The sequence below is a fragment of the Thermobia domestica genome, chromosome 9, assembly GCF_964235325.1.
Source record: "Thermobia domestica chromosome 9, izTheDome1.hap1.1, whole genome shotgun sequence".
NCBI lineage: Eukaryota > Metazoa > Arthropoda > Insecta > Zygentoma > Lepismatidae > Thermobia > Thermobia domestica.
The window spans coordinates 3,655,749-3,676,773 of record NC_137462.1 but is presented as its reverse complement, the minus strand read 5'-3'; the positions used below and the strand labels follow the sequence as shown (position 1 = coordinate 3,676,773).

At 35.8% G+C, this 21,025-nt stretch overlaps 1 protein-coding gene across 1 annotated transcript in view; it reads right to left on the bottom strand.

Moving 5' to 3' along the window:
• Positions 1-3,742: 3,742 nt before the first annotated feature.
• Ciao1 (cytosolic iron-sulfur assembly component 1) overlaps positions 3,743-21,025 on the bottom strand; it is a 66,067-nt gene continuing 48,784 nt past the window's right edge. Inside the window, exon 7 of the mRNA XM_081770467.1 lies at positions 3,743-4,190. Coding sequence (XP_081626593.1) covers positions 3,919-4,190 — 272 coding nt within the window. The 3' untranslated portion in view covers positions 3,743-3,918. The remainder of the gene's footprint in view (positions 4,191-21,025) is intronic.

Below are 21,025 nucleotides of genomic sequence, written 5' to 3'. Positions count from 1 at the left end.
GCAAGGAGAACATTTATACACATTTTCAAAGTTCTACGTTCAATAGAAACTCATTGAAGACCCCTTAGAATCCATATATTGGAAAAACCTTACCTATGAATGAACACACACTTAATTAGTAACCCATGTCAATTTCTACAACGTAGGCAAAACTAGTGAGTGGTGACCAGGCGCCGTCGGATAAAAACGAAGTGGTACAAGAGCACTACCTGCAGACTGCAGACTTCAAGTAAATCTAGGGTTGCCAACTGGCCGGTTTTTCACCGGCCTGGCCGGAAATATTGCTGTTATTTTGATCAAAGCCGGTGGCCGGTACAGACTTTTTATCAGCCCTTTTATGACCATTTTTTTTTTCAAATTTTATCAAGTTCGAAGTAAAGATTTAAAAAGGTAACTCATTCTGTAAATCCAAAACTGTCACCTTTCACCATCTATCAACGATTAATATATTTTGTTCCTCTGTTTAGATTGAGAGTGAAAAAGTACTTCTTAAAGCAGTTTCCTGTAGTTGAAGTATAAGTTTAAAGAATAGATTTCATTTTCCAAATCCAAAATTGTCACGTAAAGATTGATATACGTGCTTTTGTTCGTCTATTTCGATAATTTTAAAGAAGTGGCAGTTACTGATACAATGATTAATATCGATTTTAATTTCTCATTTTTAGCACAACATATCTATTAAGTTTATTAGTAAATACACTAAGAATATGCAGTACAGGTGCTAATGCACTTTCGTTCACGATAGCACTTTTCCGTCCCATGGATGGGTCCGAACTGAGATCCTTCACACTTAGACTTATGTCATAGGGAATTTTGAGGGGGTGCCGGTTTTTTATTTTCCAGAGTTGGCAACCCTAGGTAAATCTGGTAATTGTGGATGCATATGTAGTAGGCTACATCTCGTGGCCGGGCCGCAATAATTCGAATTAGGAGCAGAATAATTAAAATTATGTCAATACTATAAAATTATAAAGCGAGATGGATCGAGGTATTTCTGTAAATGAAATCTAGAACACATTTGCCTGTGACTCATATGAATCCCTTAGATTTCTCTCCGTCCTCCACACTCTGTTCTCTCAACATTTCTTCGTTCCCGCCATGTATAAAGTCTTGATTAAAACGTGTTGTTTATTCTGCACTTTTGTACTAAAGTTAAGCTACTTATTCGTTTATATGTTTTACTTACTTTTTTTTTTTATTTCTCACTACAATTTCAAAGAAGCACTTTATGTCATAATGTATTCTCCCTGTACGAAACACAAAACCATCAAAAGAAAAAAAAAAAAAAAACTAAATTTGGCCATTTCTATTACCTGACAACCTGTTCAACCTGAAAGATATGCACAAACTCCGAGAGGTGATTCCTGACATCAAAGGAAGACAAAAAGTCCTCTTGCATGGTGCATTGATATGCACATCTTTCTGTTCCGTTCCAATTGTCACGATTGGAGTTTCGATTCTAAGTTGGCACCCCTATCACTAGTACACGACGCAGAATTCGGCAACATGGAAAAGGGCGTTTTGTCTTCTTTTGATGTGACGAATCACCTCCCCGGAGTTTGTGCACATCTTTCAGGTTCACCGTGTATAATGAAATGGAAGTTCTAGTTTTGTGCCCCATGTGATGCCATGTACGCTAAAAAAGACAGATGATTACTGGAACTGAATAAGTGTGAAAGAATTACTGTGGGTGGTATGATACTGTAGGAGGAAATACCAGAATCCATAGAAACCCCATGGACACGATGTTATCAACCAGAAATACACATGGCCTAGAATCGAACCATAGATCTCTTGCACAAGAAGTAAGCGCGCTACCACTGATAGCTCTCCTTTCAATATATCATTTAACAGAAGACAATGGCTTACTCTAAATGAAACAAACAAGTTTGCTGATCCAGGAAACAACAACAATAACAACGTGTCCATTTTAGCACCATATATATTTTTCCTTTATTATGTAGTATTAATAAAACTGCACAATCATACATTTGTAAAATCATTTCATAAAAATTATAATAAAACTAGAACAAGGCTGCATTTTTAATTAAAAGAGGGATTTACATATACATTATACATTGGCAATACTCTGTCTATAGAATTTAGTAATATACTTTAAATATAAAAGATGTAGGTAGACCTACAGTACATTCTTTTTCAGCAAAATGGAAGAACGTTTTAAGTTCTCATTTCTTTTTTACTGTTAACATATAACTAATTATTCCATCATCCTCCTTTGTATCTTCATCTGTCCAATTTACCGTACGAGTACCACCACCCGACGTTAAGTTAAACATTTCTTTCTTTCAAACACTATGATCTGATCATTAAGATCGGATCACATCTAGTAACAACTGTCCTGAACAGTAATGTGAGCTCAAGTTTAAACAACTTCGTACCAATATCCTTCGGAGTTTATAATAGGGTAAGTTAGGGATTAAAAGGAATGAGGAATGACGAGTGTACGGTACATGAAGTTGACAACTGTGCAGTTTCAGCCACCAACTGCGCTAGTTGTAAGTAAACACAAATGGCGAGTCGTTTGGAAAACTGATTATTCGTTCAGTGAGCGAAATATGTAATCGCAGCTGAAATTCACCGGCAGTTTGTAGAGGTTTACGGAGAAACCTCTAACAGGACTTCTCACCGAAGGCGTCGTCTTCCTTCACTACAACGTGCACCCGCATAAGCCCAGAAAACCATCACACTGTTGAAGCAATTTCGCTGGGACATCATTGACCACCCTCTCTACAGGCCAGACTTCACTCCAAGCGACTTTCACCTGTTCCTGCACTTGAAAGAGTAGCTAGGAAACCGTTCCTTCGCTTCAGACGAGGAGGTGAAACACCTCGTGACAACGTAACTGAACATGCAAGGACAATTTTTAGCAAGAAGGAGTCTTCAAACTCATCCCACGATGCGAGAAGGCCTGAACCGATATGGTGACTATGTCGAAAAATAACCTAATGTATGTACTATCTGTTGGCTGTATTGGTCATATGAAATTATATATATATATATATATATATATATATATATATATATATATATATATATATTTACGTTTCACTTTGTAACCTCACTTTCTGATCTCCCCTCGCATATCGTGAGGACCCTAGAGTAGCAATCATAGTGCGTAAAATCATTTATTTTCTCTATTATAACTAATCTGTTAATCACTAAGGTATCTTAGCAGAGTCCCCTATGAAAACTACAGCGAGAAGTAATCAAAAGAAATATTGAATTACTTATCAGGACACTTGTAACTGGGTAAGATATATATATATATATATATATATATATATATATATAGGGTGTAAAGAAAGGTTGTTTACAACGCTTGGGAGGTGATTCTACAGAAGAAAACAAGTAAAAATGTCTATGTAACACAATGTCCATCTCGGCCTCCTGTCCCTTGCGCTCGCCTTGTACACATCTAATCTTAGTATCTTTGGATAGTCCATGTTGAGAGTCTGTGGGGGCCGCCTAACACCGCCTTTCTATCTCTTGTCGTTTTGCCAGAATTAGCCTTCAAAGTTCATTTTCCCACCCTTTTGGACGTCCATAACTCGGTTAGGAGGCCGAGATGGACATTGTGTTACATGGACATTTTTACTTGTTTTCATCTGTAGAATCACCTCCCAAGCGTTGTAAACAACCTTCCTTTACACCCTACACACACACACACACACACACACACATATATATATATATATATATATATATATATATATATATATATATATATATATATATATATATAAGTTGATTGTATTGAATCAGTAAATATACCAAGGATTCGGATGTCATAATTACCTAATAATCAAATAAAAATTGATCCACAATACTGTCGCATTCAGATATATCCGCAAAAGCACCACCGTCACAATCATAATACACAAAAAGTGGTCTTCCTACTTAAATGGTTTGTAGAGGGTCCCTATCCTTTTCCGAAACCAATACTTCTACTTTACCTAAAAGTAAGGTCTGTGAAAGTTTCTTTTGAAATAGTTTGAGAAATCCTCTCTCCGAATTACTATGATCACAAAGAATTACATGAGTCCTCCTGTGAACGGCATCCAACACTTCGTGATGCGACATCTCACCAGTGAGGTATAGATCGGCATGAACTCCACGAAGCACAGATGATCCAGACCCTGCACACAACGCCACCGACTTTACTTCAGATTCTAGAAAGAGAAACATTCATTTTCATTAGAAAACACGCGAGATAATAAAGTGCGAAAAAATAATTGTTCTGTTGCTGATGTACAAGTTCAAACTACAGCCACAATTTTGAATTTAGTCATATTAATGGTAAAAAGAAAAGGTTGGCCTACATTTCTCATTTAGAACAAGTTAGTGTGTAAATAAAAGCTCCACGCTTCCATGATCTTGGCATCTCGGCACTTAAGAGAGGTGATGTCGCCAGTAGGGTGGGCCGAAAAAATTCAAAATTTCTTTTTCAAGTCGTAATCGCGGAAAAGTTGCAAATTGGGGAGAGTAAAAACGAGTAATAAATAAATAAATAAATAAATAAATTAATTAATTAATAAAAATTAAAATCGGGTTTTATATCTTTTGGTCGAGCATGTGGTCTAAAGCAGTGCTATTCAACCTTTTTCCTCGCGTACCCCTAGACACAATTCGCCATCCAATTGTGTACTCTTAAAGCTGTTTAAAACAAATCGAAATGAACTTATTAAACTTAATACACATATTTTGTTGATTAAAAAGGGGAACAAATAGAGACCCAACAAACGACAATCAGTGTGCCAATTGAAAGACTATTTACAGGCGGATAAAATATGCATCCGAAACTATTAAGGCGGTTGGTACCTCTTCGCTGAGTCGAGTTTTCCCCTATCTAATAACATTGGAAATTTTTTCGTGTTTTTCTCACCAAGCAATGAACGAATCCTTACCAAAAATTGCATGGAGTCAGGTCGATAATAAAGGATTCGTTATATGAGCTTATAATTTTACTAAAAACCTCCAATTAAGCTACACATTCCCCCCTTTTTTATGTGAAGATTTGCAACATTGACGACACTGCGTTCTCTCTTCTAGGAGGTTGTGGCGAATATCTCATGGTTGCTTTGAAGTTTGAACATTGTCCACAGCTGTGAGGGGACCCTTTTCAACAATGACATATTTATGGCATTTCAGTGAGGAGGCGCTGGAGTACGTTTTCTTTGCTGAAAGCAGAAAAAAACACAGCGAGAACAGATCCATTCTTCTTTACATTAGCTTTCCCCCCCGTCAAGAATAGACAGTTATAAGCAATTAGAAGCGAACTCTCTTATTGAATAAAGATACTTTTAATGTATACGAAAGCGAATGTCATTTTATTATTATTATTATTATTATTATTATTATTATTATTACTTTTTTTGAAACATGAAGAGACATACCTTTCTTGACTCCAGTGCCCATTCTATCTATATATGAGGTATTTATTAGTAAATTTCTAATCTGGTAAAAGAAAAACTACTTTTATAGTAACGTATCTTTCTAAGAGAACTATTTGTATTTTATTTATTATATTTCAATTTAAAATAAAGTGTACGGTTTGTAACAACGAATAGTGCTCAAAATAGTACCTATTACCAGTCAGTCAACTTTAGATTTAGATCAAACATAATAATGGACAACACCAAAACTTCAATGGAATATATATTGTATACATTTATTTTTATGTTTTTTAATATTTATATAAAAGGTGATACAAAGAAAAGATTTGTTTAAATCTATTTCATAGAATCTTTTAGATTTGTTTAACTGTATTCTTGTTAACTGCAGATTTTTTAAAAAAAAAAAACTCTCTTTAATCTATATTTGTATTCTTTCTTTACTCACTTGTGAAGTATACCTATAACTTTTGTCAATTTTTTAAAGTTGCTTCTTAGATAAAGTTTCGAGAGTTGTCAGCAAAACTTCGTTAGCATCTTATTTGAACTACTTTTTAAAATGGAATGTATACGTTTAGAGAACTTGTAGTTTGATCTTACAATGTACATAGTATAATATAACAAAAAATAGTTTTTATGTACTGTAATACTGTAATACTTTAATTTGCCATAGTATATTTTTTCGTTTTTTTTTTTTGCGTGAAATTAACATTTGAAACCAAATTATTTCTTTTAAAAGTTATACATGAAATGAAAATTGTTTTTTTATAAAAAAAAACTATGGCATATTCATTGTATAAATAAATGTGAAATGTTAGTGTTTTATTTGATTTATTTGTATTGATTGAAGTCAATACTTCGAGTGTAACTTGGGCCACCTATCAACAAAATTAAAACGTGGTAGGGCAGTATAATTTAAGCAAGTTACTTACTTGATTTGGGACATTATTTTGGAGGGGAGAGGTAGCAATTTTACTAATAACATATTTTTATTTAACTTTTCTTGTATTTATGTTTAGCGTGGCCTTGTGAATTTTGTTTACCTTTTTTCAATATAGAAACTTGCCTAGGGATTTTGGAGTATGCTCATAGATATTTAAATTGTAAACAGTGCTTCGCTGATATTAACATTTTGATTATCTGCTTGTTTATTTAGTTTTCTAATAACTTCATTTACATAATGTTGTGGCTTGATGTAACAAAGTATTCCATCACATATTTTTATACTCATACGGTCATGTTTTAGTTTAATATGTATGATATTGACAAATTGGTGTACTTTAAAAAAAATATATTTTAAAATGAAACATGAAAAAATAATGCATAAAATTAAAATTATTCTGTTAATATGTGTTGTACGATTTGTATATATGTTGTAGCTATAGATGAAATTTTGCGTTCACCATCTGGAAAATAAATATTTCATATTTAGAATGCGTAAGTTACAAGGTTATTATTAGCAGGTAACACTAATAAGTCCCTATTCCCTGTTATCAAGAAATAAGTCCCTATTCATATTTCGAAAAGTAATAATAAGAAAATGACGTTTGTATCTACAATAACAGTACATAGTTCATTATGTATAGATGTTTTCTTGTGTAGTAAAAGAATCCCTGATATTACACTTCAGTTTCCCAATTGCTTCACGATACTGAACCAACACCGAAAAATCTGTCATCACTAGGAATAGAATTCGACAGCATTCACGGTGTTTGTCCACCACAAAGTTCACTTTGCGCGAGCTGGGATCAAACCAAGATTCCCATGCACCAGAGATGAACGCTCTACCACTGAGCCACCGCGGCCCCCACACAGGAAATTTATCTGCTATCACAATCGTCTGCTAATTTATATTTGTATAGCCAATCACCAGGTGTAAGACTGAAATATATGAGATGCAATAGGCACCTTGCTAGGTTTGAAAGTAACCACAAGAACTCCGAATGAGACTAGACGAATATAGTAAAAGCAATAGGTTTAGCAAAGAAAATAAAGAGCGCCCACTCCTTCTCAGTGCCATAAATCTGTTCTCGAAAAAGACGAGGGGGCTAGAAAATTTTATTCCACAGATGTGACATGGACAGAGTTTAAAAACCTGTTTTAAATGGCTAGCCCGAATTTCCCTCATGCTGCTAACACAAACAGGGAGAAGCAGAGATCGCACTGTTGCAAATCTTCACATGAAAAAAAGGGGGGAATGAATAACTTAATTGGAGGCTTTTAGTAAAATTATAAGCTCATATAACAAATCCTTTATTATCGACCTGACTCCATGCAAATTTTTATAAGGATTTGTTCATTGCTTGCTGAGAAAAACACGAAAAAAGTTCTAATGTTATTAGATAGGGGAAAACTCGACTCAGCGAAGAGGTACCAACCGCCTTAACATGGGAAATTTCAAAACATATGGGAGACATCCAGTTCTTCTGAGGGGGATTTTCCCCTCATCCTCCCTGATAATTTGTACACTGTGGACAATGTTAAAAATTCAAAAACTAAAAGTAACTTTAGAACTAACCAGTTAATGAGATGACTGAACTTATTTCCGGGACGCCAACTCCTAAATTTTTTGTCGAATTTTCGACAGTGCAAGAATCAGAACTGATTCTGGATTCAAGCAATTTGTATGCTTCGTTTTTACTGATGTTAATGCAGAGAAACTCTGTTCACACAAATATGTTGATGGAAATGAAAGAAGTTGAGCAACAGCACTGATCATTCAATAAATACTGGAAATATGCTTATTTTAGGATTACGTACCCCCGGGAAACATCTTCGCGTACCCCCGTTTGAATAGCACTGGTCTAAAGTTTGCTGAAATTTTGGAAAATTCACATTTTTACGATAATTTTTAAGTTTTAAATTAGCCTCTTCTGGAATGTAATAGCTAAATTCTTATGTATCAGAACCACAGAAAATAATGGTTAAATATTATTTGAGTCGGTCAACATCTTTCGGCAGCGCATTACTTTCAAAGTTAATGAAATTTTGGAAACAAATCTACGAATAAAAGTAGATCACAATTCAAGAAAAAAAAATACTTACAACGTACATTTTTTCTTTCTTGAATAAACTTTAAATGGTTAAAAACAAATTATTTTAGACCATTAGTAATATTTATAACAGATTTTTTTAAATTGACTTTTTTTCTTTTCTTTCTTTCTTTTTTTCTTTTTTCTTTTTCTTTTCTTTTTTTTTTTTTTTTTTTTTGTGAAGAGCCGTTAAGTTCAAGAAACTCATATTGAACAATTGAATATTTCTATTTTCACTCATTTTTAGCTGAAGGTACTTAGAAATTCTTATTTATGGACCAAGTTAGGCATAGTTAACCTTGACAGCAGAGTCGTTCTGATCGACTTAAGCGAATTACAACGTGCCCTTGAATTTCTTAGAATTGACAACGGTTGCGCGAGCGGAATACTTTAAGACTGATTTAAACAATTCTTTTTCTAAATCATTATCGATTCGAGTAAAATTCGACTAGATCTATTACATTTAAATATTGAAAGTTAAGTAACATTTAAAAAAATGTCGTAGAAATCTGAATTTTTCTAAATTTCGGCAAACTTTAGAGCATATGCGCGACCGGAAGATATAAATTGATTTTATTTCTTTTTTCATTCATTTTTAGCCTTCCCAATTCACAACTTTTCCTCGGTATTACGACTTAAAGAAAAAAAAATCGGCCCACCAGCACACGATTTACTCACCTTTACTTCTAAGTTTCCCCAGTATCCATCCATTTGACAAGCTGTGCGAACTCCCTGAAACGCATTTCAACGACAACAGAGTGAAAGAATAATCTTGCTGCCGTCAGGAATCGAACCCAGGCTACCTGGCTGATAAAAATAATAAATCTCTGTACACTGCATACTGTAATATTCGGTAGAGAAATGATACATGGTATTTTTTCCTCTCATCTTTTTATTATAAACGTTTCTATACAGTTTATATGCTAGATTACAAACGAGTAATTCTCTACAGTTCTTTTCCTCTATAAGTTAGACCTCCTGCTCCTAGCAGCGCGGAGGTTTATGGTTTGTTGGTTAGGAACGACTCTGCCCGAAGCAGCTAGGTCTGCATGAACCTTTTACCCGAAGCAGCGCAGAGGTAGGGTAGTATCTCCTGCCGTAGCAGCGCGGGTGTTGTTTATTAATATGAGGGGATATTACAATACTGTATCTGTATTAATACAGAATAAGTAAATGTGTAGTTTCACATACAATGATTATGCCCTGTAAACTAAAGATGCATAAGTAATGAAACTGAACGAATATGAAGTTATTGACGGAACGTGAATGTTGGAGGAAATGAGTGAACCCCGAGAAAACTCACGAACACGATGTTGTCTACTGTAAATTTATATGGCTGGAATCGAACTAGTGATCACTTATACCAAAGGTGAGCACTGACCCACCGTCTCCCTATCATCCGCTTGACGTCTTATTGACTACGCCACGTGCATACATTCCTAATTTCATTCATTATTATCACTCTCGTGATAGAATAATATTTATTATTATTATTATTATTGAAGTTTACTTTTCACACAGTTTACCAGCCAAACTACCTTCGTGGGAAATCTTCTGCCAACGAGACAGACCAGCGGCATGCACTCACGGACATACTTGCGCCCAACATGCTGAGTTTTATCGTCAGGGCATTCCGCAGCTTCAGGAACAGTAGCAAAGGGTGCTGAATGCTGATGGACATAACTTCGAGAACACTGATTAACATGCGCTGTATGTCTGTCTATTTCTGATGATAACGAAGAGCACGAACGTTTTTGGTTACCTGGTTACTTAAGTATCAGGCAATAGGTGTTTCAAATCTAATACAGATGGCTTTAGTGTACCGCTGTGGAATTGGTGAAACCATAGAAAAAATAATGGTATATATTTCGATGTCCATTTCAGAAACTGAAAGGTATCTTACATATTAAGGACAATAAAAGCATTCACAAAAATGCCATAACTGAGAATCGTCTCTGTGCATTCTCAATACAGAAATAAATGGTAAAGAGTATACTATACTTCGAAAAAGTAATAGACAAGTTTGCTGCCCAGAAGAACAGAAGGATTGATTTCATATTCAAATAAAGTGAGATATTTATTATGAATGGGCTCAGGTGGGCAGGTCATGTAGCCAGAATGGAAGAAAATTTAAACACTTTTACACTTTGAACTGGAATTCCAATCGGAAAACGACCATTTGCAAGACCTAGGCGCAGATGGAACAACAATATTAAGAAGGATCTCGCAGAAATAGGAATACAATGTAGAAACTAGATCCAATTGGGTAAGAATAAAAGTGAGTGGAGAGCTTCTGAGAACGTGGCATTGAACCTCCAGATTCCATAGGCCATAGAGTTAGTTGGTTATGGGTACTCTTTATTAAGTGTAAGTATATAGGTATATATGGTTAATTTTATTGATTTTTTCGTTCTGCTTATTTAAAATACTTAAAGGACTAACCGATCATAGAAACTGTACTTTCTAACGGCTGTGACGTATCGAAATATCATGTTACGAGACGCCACTGCATTGAAACTACGTTTCCATTGTTTTCTTCCTGAGGAGAATAATAACTTTAGTCAGCAGGCTTGGACTTCGAGACTTTGTACTTGAGAAAATACACTACCGGTTTTTTCCTCTCTCTTAGTGACAGATAAATAGGAATGGCTTCTACTTTTAAATATTTTCACTTCAAAACCAAATAGTAAAAGAATTTGAATTGTTAGGTATTTTCTTAAATCAATTTTTATCTGTGTGGTCAGATCATAGATCAAATAATAGAGTACAAACTTAGTTATTATTATTATTATTATTATTTTTTTGTTAATAAAGCTATTTTAGTATCTGTTTTTTTGTTTAAATTTCCTCCAAAGGTGTTGAGATATGGAGACTCAATGACACAAATAATATTCATATCTTACATGAATCATCGTCGTATATTGAAAGGAGCCCATTCGAATATTTTTTAAAGATCGCATTAAAAATCCATCTCTCAGCATGGATAGAGGAAATTGAAACAAAGAATGGGGTAGTATTAAAACTAGCTTTATAGAAACAAAATACATACAATTCTATACTCTGTACCATATTATGTGCTATCATGAGTTTTCATGATAACCTAACAATACTGATGAAAATTAAATTTAAAATAATAATAATAATAATAATAATAATAATAATAATAATAATAATAATAATAATAATAATAATAATAATAATAATAATTCATCAAAACAGAATTATTTAAGAAGATAAATAATTTGAAGGTAAAAGTCACCCATATTATATACATTTGCCATTGTACCAATCCGTACTAAGAGCTTCCGTAAAAGACGACAAATAAAAAGTTATCGAAATTATTAGTTATCTATATTGTAGAATTGGAAGTAACTCTGTTTGTGACTCTTAATCTCTTGAGTCATCAAAAATTACCGACATCAGTGTCGAATCCATAGTTTTCGGGGTCGCTGTGATGAACAGTGACACTTCCAATGCCATTTAAATCCAAATTCGGCTCCGTAATTTAGGGAAGGAGAGGAGAAGATATACCTAGGTATAAAAATGATCGACAATGACCGACATTAGTGTCGAATCCATAATTTTCGGAGATGAGATAAGGAGTTTTGCATCTAAAGTTTTTATTTTAACCCAGTGAAGCGGGTAATCGACGCTAGAATAAAAATAACATTGAACACTACAAACTACACTAACGTTATTCATGGATTTCTGTGTTTCATTTCGCTTTGTTATTTCACCATTTGTTTTATTACCTCTCAATTGTATCAATCACTGTTTTCAAATCTATAGACAGTCTGGTAGTAAGTAGATCTGGATCTGAAAACCCGGTTCCAGAACCGGATCTTAGGAACCGGTTCCAGACTTTGATCCGAAAGCTCCCAAAGACCCGTAAAGGAGGAGCAGAGTTCACCTTCAAAACACTGCAAAGAGGACCATGCGCTTGTGCCTTCCCCGCCCAGACCCGCTTATGCCCTCACAAAAAAATTTTGGTCCACCAATGGGTGTTTAGCCAAATGAGTTGGCCAGTTTGCCTGTTTAGCCAATGAGTTTGCCAGGTACCCAGTTTATTTAGCCAAATAAAACAAGTGGCCGCGCCTGGGCACCTGCCTGTCGAAAAAAATGAAATGAAATCTTTGTTTTACGTCCCACGCTTATGCTGGTTAGGCTAAAGGAGACGGTGATGATGAGTAATGAATGAAATGGTGGAATGAAGAAAGTAGGAGGAAACGGGAGAACCCCAAGGAAACCACGCACACGGTGTATGTCTACCACAAAGTCATCTGCCTGTCGATTCCACCATTTCATCTAGCACACTGTTCATAGCCTGCCAGCAGCTCGGGTTTAGCGTAGGGATGTCATAAACTCAGTTATTCATTATTTTGGCTGTATGCAGTTCAAGCAGTTTAACTCTTTTTTTAATTTAAAAGGACTAGCATCCTAGCAGACGATGTTACTATGTGTGTGTGTTCTCTCACGCAGCGAATGCATGTGGGCGGAGTGACCTTGATCAGCACTTCTTCAGCCAATCACAGCCCTGTCTGCTTTTACGTCACTTAACGCGTGAAACCCACGCGAACAGCGAGAGCTGAAGAGATTTAGCGGGAGACACTTACTTTGGCGCAACAAGCTGGACATATAACAGCACCTTCTACCTTGCTGCAACTAGACACTGTTTCATTATGCTCTGCAATTAATCAAATCGAGTTATATTTCACATTTCAGGACACATCCATTACTATTACCTTTTTTAATAGTTATTTCTCTATGTAAAGTGATGTAAGTATCAATATAATTAAAATTCTCGAATCGATTGACGAGTATTTTCTGCGATTGTGCATGTCATCTCCCATGCCTCGTGGCTGTCTATTGAGTACATGGTACAAAATTTACTTTTTATTTATTTGTGTAATTTGTTAATTTTCCGAAATTACGATGCTGAATTTTTGTATCTCTAAAAGTTGTACGTAGAATTTTTGCTTACGTGTAGTTGACGTTGAAAGGAGCTTTCTTCGGATAACTTGTTTCATCGTCAACGCTCGAGCAAACGTCCTATTTACGACTATCAAATATAATGCTTACTCTATCTGGATCACCATCCTATGGAGTAAACATTATAAAATGGTGCCGGGATAAATGTGTCGAAGCAGAAACCTTTCTTTTTGTATAAATGTTCAGTTTTTGTGTTTACGAACATAGGCCTAGGTATTTCTGATGTTCAAAACTTGCTGCGTAATTTTGCCGCCATCTCAGAGAGTTAATAGTACATGAAATTCGTGTCATTGTATCCTTGTCCAGTGCATTCATCCTTCTATATTGAAGCCTAAATCCTGTCTAAATTAGAATATTTTTATTATTTGCATTCTTAGATTTTTGCAGAAATTAGTCAATTATTTGTGTTAGCGAGTTTGTTATATTTGCAACATCATGGCTGAGGGTGATCTTAGAACAGTTCTCTTATCTTTGCAAAGGGAACTGAGTGCGTCAATTAATGAAATTAAAGAAAATCAGAATAAGTTGAATGAAAGCCAAAACGAATTGAGTGATAATCAAAAGCGTGTGAGTGAAAGCGTTGAGGCGATAAATGTAAACCAACAGAAAATGCAAGACGATATCAAGGAACTACGTAGCGAGTGTCGTGAAAACATATCCCAATGTAAAGATGATTTGTCAGGTGAAATTAATAATGTGAATAAGTGTATTAGTGCAGTGCGACATGAATTGATAGAACGAATTGAAGCAGTGGAATTAAAGTGTTTTAATACGAGTGAAGACATACGTAGAAGTGTACGTGAATTAGCAGATGCAGTGCACGATGTACGGGGCACAGTTGAAGAAAATACGCGCCAAGTAAACGACCAACAACGTTAATTAAGTGAATGTTGCAATAAAGTGGATGATTACGAGAAAAGGTTGCGTTTGGTCGAAAGTCTTGACAAGTACCGTGAAAGTAGAATACAGAAGTGCGAGACTAAGCAAGGTGAATACGGTATAGCAGTGCAAGAGTGCATTCAAGTGTGCCATGAGCAGAGTAAATTTAACCAGCAGTGTTTTGAAACATGTCTTCGCGCCAGTGAGTTAAGTGAACAAACCAAGCAAGATGTGGAACGACTATCAGAGCGTGTGCAACGTATAGAATTAGCAAATGAGCACCATGATACTGGAAGTAATATGTCACAAAGAAATACAGGTTCCGTGCACAGTGTGAAGCGCGAGAGGAAATCGAGCAGTGAGTCTCAAACGGCGTCTGATACAGAGGTGGAAAGTGACGTAATAAGGAGAACCGTGTCAAGAATCAAAACTGAAAGAAAAACTCCGTGTATTAAGCGTGCAAGAAATAGTGAAGTGAAAGCAAGGCGTTGTTCATTGCGATTAGCAGACATTAAGCAACTCTCTACATTTTCAGGTGATATGATGAAGGAAAGTGCAAGTGCATTTTTGGAAAATTTCGGTAGAGAAATGTCGTTCGCCGGAGTGCCTCAAAGTGAATATTTGACGATCATGCCCTTGATTCTTAAAGACAGTGCACTTAAGTGGTACGATTTACACGGTAAGAAGTGTCAAACTTTTCAAGAATTTGTGATAGAGTTTCAGAATGCATTTGAGAGTCCTTTAGTGAAAGCCACACGTCTGCGTAACTTGCGTTCTATTCCGTTTGACCCAAAACGTTATAGTAGTGTTGTTGACTTTGTAACAGAGCGCTTTAGTCAAATTCAAGCTCTGGAAGAGTATGAAAATCCAACCATTACGTTGTCACACATCATCACTCTCTTGCCCAAGCGGTACCAATTAGCTATGATGGGCTCTATGCCTGATAACATAAATCAGTTCCTTGCGAGTGTGCAGTCCATCGAAGGATTGTCAGGAATTACTAATATGTACGATAATCAGCGTAATAAACAAAAACAGCAAGGGGGTACCGGTGTTAGCGTGAATAATGTAAAAGTAGAACACGGTAGTGAAATGAGCAGTGATAATAGTGCGCGTCCGAATTTCAAACAAGGATGGAAAAGGAAATTTCATAGACGTGGACGGCGAGGTAATTTTAACAGAAATAATAATAATAATAATTCGAACGGTGGTAATCAGTCACAAGGTAATGGCCGACAAAACACAAGTGCAAATGAAAATCGAAGCGAAACGCAAGGTGCAAGGGCAAACGAAAATCAAAGTAGTGCGTCGACTTCTCAAGGTAGTCCAAATCAAAATAATAATTGGTTTCCAACATTTAATAGAGGTCCTGGTGTAAATAACGGTAACAATCAGCAACGTCAATATCCATACCAACAAAGTGGTTTTTACCCGCAGAGTTCTGTGCCTTTAAACTAGTAGCGCCCTCCCACTTGGTCGCTGCAAAGGGGAGGGATTTCAGTAGTGTAAACCGGATTACTTTTCCACTTATGTGCAACGAGGAAGATTTACAAGCAGAAGATGATATAAGCAATGATAATGAAGAAGAAGTGATCAAATGTGAATTAGGTCATAATACAATGAGAGTAAAAATTTTGTTAAACGATCAACCCAAAATTTGTCTGTTAGATAGTGGATCAGAACTATGCCTATTACGGTATAATATTTTTCGAGAAGTAACAAAGTGTGTAGCAAACGTGCATTTGCAAAAAGGAGAGCATATCATTTTGTGCGATTTTCTTGGAAGAAAGAAAAAGAACGTGAAGGGAAAGGTTATTTTACCGGTACGAATTGAAAATGTGGAAGTGCCAGTTGAGTTTCTTGTGTTACCAGAACTGCACGAAGACGTAATACTCGGTGCAAACCTTCTTGAGAAATTAAACAGTGTCATCGATTTTAAGCGAAGTAACTTGCGTGTTGAATTTCAAGGAATTAGTGGTGAAGTGCCTTTAATACAGAGAAATAGTAAAAATGTCATTGTAGCTAATGTAAGTGAAATTAAGTGCAAGGTAGCCCCTATTGTTGTGTTGTCCGAGATAAGGGACCTTAATGATTTTTATGCGAGAACGATGAATGTGTTCCGCAGTGGGTGCGCCGAGTCTTTAGAGAAAATTGAAGCTAGTGACTTAGTGGAGGACTTCCCACCGGATCTATATTTCACAGTAGATGAAATCAGGGATGCAGTTACACGCGCTACGCTGTTTAGTGAGAACGAGAAAGAAGAATTATTTCAGTTGTTAATGAAACATAGAAGAGTGTTCGCCCGTTTTCCTGGCCTGTGTAATAAATTTCAGTACCGATTAGAAGTGGATACAAATGAACCCATTGTTGCTCGTCCTTATGATATTCCGCACAAATATAAGGAGGGAGTGCGTGAAGAGATCCGAAAATTGTTAAAGTGGGGTGTAATTAGACCTAGTTCATCATGTCATCTATTACCGTTGCACGTAGTATTGAAAAAGAGTGGAGCGTTGAGAATAGTAACAGATTGTAGAGCATTAAATGTGCACATTAAGAATCCAGCTCTGCGTGTAGAAAAGTTGTCCGACCTCTTTGCTAAATTTAGTGGAAAACGTGTGCTAGGTACTCTTGATTTTACTAGTTCGTATCAACAATGTGGAATTACAGAAGATTCTATGCCATACTTAGCCTTCTTGTTTGAAGGAACGTTATACGAGTACACACGCATGGTGTTCGGTGTGAAAAATGGATCGTCTGTACTGCAGTTGTGCTTGAATAAAGTGTTCCCTTTACCGCTACAAGAGAAATTAGTCAGGTACATGGACGATGTAGCTCTTGGTTGTACAAGCGTACCAGAATTCTTACAGCAGTTAGATGAAATGCTTAGTTTGTTAAGTGATGCGAACATGACGCTAAATTTATCGAAGTGCATTTTTGGTGTAAGTGAAATTAATTATTTAGGCTATTACGTATCTTCAGAAGGCATACGAAAGGATCCGAAATCAGCTGAAGCAATCGAGAAGTTACCAGTGCCCAAAAATTTAAAAATGTTACGCTCATTTCTTGGTGCTGTGCAGTGGCATTCGCGAACAATCAAAGGTCATGCTGTTATCGCTAAACCCCTTTACGAACTTTTAGGGAAGAAAAAGAAATGGAAGTGGGAAGAAGAACACCAAAAGGCATTTGAATCATTAAAGGCTGAATTAGTGAAAGATGTGAAGTTACACCATCCACAGTTCGATAAGCCGTTTTATCTCGAAAGTGATGCAAGCAAACTCGGGTTGGCTTGTGTGTGTTATCAAATTATTGACGGTGAGAAGTGTGTATTAGAATATGCAAGCCGTACTCTTAACAAACACGAACAGAACTATGCCATAATTGAGCTTGAGTGTCTTGCATTTGTGTGGTGTATTCGTAAGTGGCATGTTTGGCTCAAAGGAGCGAAAATATACATACGAACAGATCATAAAAGCTTAGTGCAGTTAAAACGTATGCGTAATTGGAATGCAAGACTGATGAGGTGGTCTCTTGAACTTCAATCTTACGATTATGAAATAGAATTCATCAAAGGCAAGACTAACACACTAAGTGATTGTTTATCTCGTATGTTACCAACACAGGAAGATCTAATGGTGAATGTGAATCCTATACAGGCTGTTCAATCAGAAGTGTTCGATTTAGATCCGTCTACAATTGCGAAATTACAATGGGAATGTGACGAGTACCGTCCTATTATTAGTTACTTACAAGGTAATATAAGTGAAAGTGAAAGCAGTGCAAATAAGAATTCTTTTCGTAGTAGTGCTCGAAATTGGAAACAAAATTAAACTTTGGAAAATGGTATTTTGATGGTGAGAGATTTTCACTTTCCAGACAGATTAAAATTGTGTGTACCTCCATGTTTAGTGAAAAATATTTTAATTGGTTACCATGACCATTACGGTCACTTTGGATTTATGAAAGTGTTTAATATCATCTCTCGTATGTTTTATTGGAAAACAATGCGTAGTGACATTAAATCGTACATTCTTGATTGTGAGATCTGCATGAGGACGAAGGTAGACCATCACCCAGTGAAGTGTTTAATGCAATCAGTGCCAGCGAAAAACATACGTTATTTGGTCTCAGCAGATTTAGTTGGTCCTCTACCTCGAGGTAAACATGGCGAAACTTACCTGTTAACAGTGTGTGATGTATACTCACGTTATTTAGTAGCATACCCACTTCGTCGTGCAACAAGTGCAAGTGTCGCAAAATGTCTTACTGAGTCATATATGCTTCATCTTGGTATTTTTATGAACATCTTAGTAGATAATGGACCACAGTTTATTGGCAAGGAATTCGTACAAGCTATGGAAGCATATAACATCAAAATACATTATACTACGCCTTATCACGCACAAGGAAATGTCATCGAAAGATTCCATGCTGATTTAGAGAGAATTTTGCGTGTGTTGTGCCGCGATTCTCATTCCTCATGGCCAGAATATATTGTGCAAGCTTGTTTGTTGTTGAATTATACTATTAGTGCTAGTTTGGGAATAGCGCCCGCAGAGTTGCATCTTAACATCAAGCCAGAAGAATTTACACTGTCACATTTTGGAATTGTGAAAAGCAACGAAGCAGTTGATGAGCAAGAGGGTATAGATTGGAATGGAAAATTAATAATGGCTGATTTACGGCGAAAGAAAATCATTCAGCAACGAAACGAAAAGTTGAACGTTCATCAGAAAGCTCGAAGAACTTTGTGTGAAGGTGACTTAGTTTTCTTACGTCAGTATAATATTAGTAGCTTGGTAGACAAACGTATAGCCAAACTGTGTGAAGTGTACCGTGGACCTTATTTGTTGTGGAAACAAGTTGGTGAAAATGTGTTTGAAGTATTGGATCCGCAAAGTGGCAAATATATCGGATTTCAGAATGTTTCTAGAATGAAGCTGTGGAGACCAACACCAGCTACTAGGAAAAAGTGGCTAGAAATTCTGAAGAAGCATGTGGATGAAGAACAGTTCAGTGACATTTTAGAGAGAGCCGAAAAGGAAGCCAACGGAGGTTACATGAACGAAGAAGAAGAGGAAAGTAAAGAAGATCAATTGTGTAACATCAATAATAAAGATCAAGAAGTGAGAGTACATTCTAGTTTCGTTGACGAAAATGTTTTGTGGTATATACGACATGGTTATTTAGATGAGCGAAAGTTGTTGAATTTATTAGAGAAATATTACCATTAGTACTTCGAAGAAGTCAGTTTGAATTTAGAGACATGTTAGGAGATATTAGAGTAATATACACATTTATTACAGTATTCCTTTTGTTGTTATTGGAACAACATTGAAGTTTTACCTTAAGACCTACGACCACATTTCGCCATGAATTTCATGTGCATCGTTTTCTTTTTGTCTTCTATAAAACTCTATGGGGTTTCCTTAGTATAACTTGTTTTTGTAACCACATCTCTGTGTGTCTTCGTGGTCGTACTTACAGTGGGTAGGTTTATATGGTTTTTGCGGGTTGGCTCTTCTTCATTTAGTCGTCAGACCATCCCTAAAATGGATACAGGTTGCCTCTGTAGACATCTGACATTGCCTCAATATAATTCTCCATCATTCGAGTTTATATTGGTTTATTTCTCTCTTCATTATAGTAATCATGTAACAGTCATCATTAAGGTTATATCTATATGCTTATCATAATATCTATATATTTTATTCAGCATCATGTCCTATATAGGTATATTTCAGTATTAATTTATCTTGTACCATGTACTTATTTGATGAAGTTGCACGAAGGCGTTGAGGATTGGGGCGTGCTTGTCGTAGTTTGTACTCGTGAAGTGATTTGAAAAAAAAAATGAATGAAGGAAGAAATACTTACATTTCTTTTGTTAACCCATCCCAAGTCAACTTCCTTTTAACCATAATTATGTTATTTTAACCTTATTATAGTAATTACATGTAACACGTAAAAACATACACTTGATATCCATACACGAAGAATACAACACAAGGAAGAACACACGTAGGTCCAAACAATAAGAAGAACACACATTCTATTCACTTCCACTTAATACGAATGCAGCAGAAATAAATGCAGCACATTTTAAGTCACAAAAAAAAAAAAAAAAAAAAAAAAAAAAGTAGAAAGGAAGATGCAAATTATACGTTAATAAGTTTACACGCAATAAGTTACAATATTTCATGCATCTTCATATTAGTCCTGCGCTAAAAGGGACTATGGCATGCAGAGATCTTCTAGAACTTCCGCCGATGGACCTAGCCCTATCCAATGGGAAGAGGATAGGAGCAGAAGATTTAATCGCCGAGTGTTCATTCAGTCGAAGAGAATGAACGAAGAGGATGGCCTATGGACTGGACATTGTTCTGGAGCATGGTGTAGATTGTGAATAGTGGACAACATGGACAGTGTGACGTGTGCAGATAGTAAAAGTATAAACAGTGTGTTATAAATGAACAGTGAAGTGTTATTATTCGAACTGGAAAATATATCTATATTTATTTCAATATTCATTTTTCTTTTATGTTCAATTAATTGCAAAGGTGAAAGTGTTTCTAAAAGTTGAAATTAATTCATTGTTTGAAGTGTTTTCTCATTTTATTCACATTATTTACAATATTTTAGTGTATGTGATATATATTCAATTTCTTTAAGTATTAAGTGAATTTACATTTGAACTAATAGGTTACAATGAATACT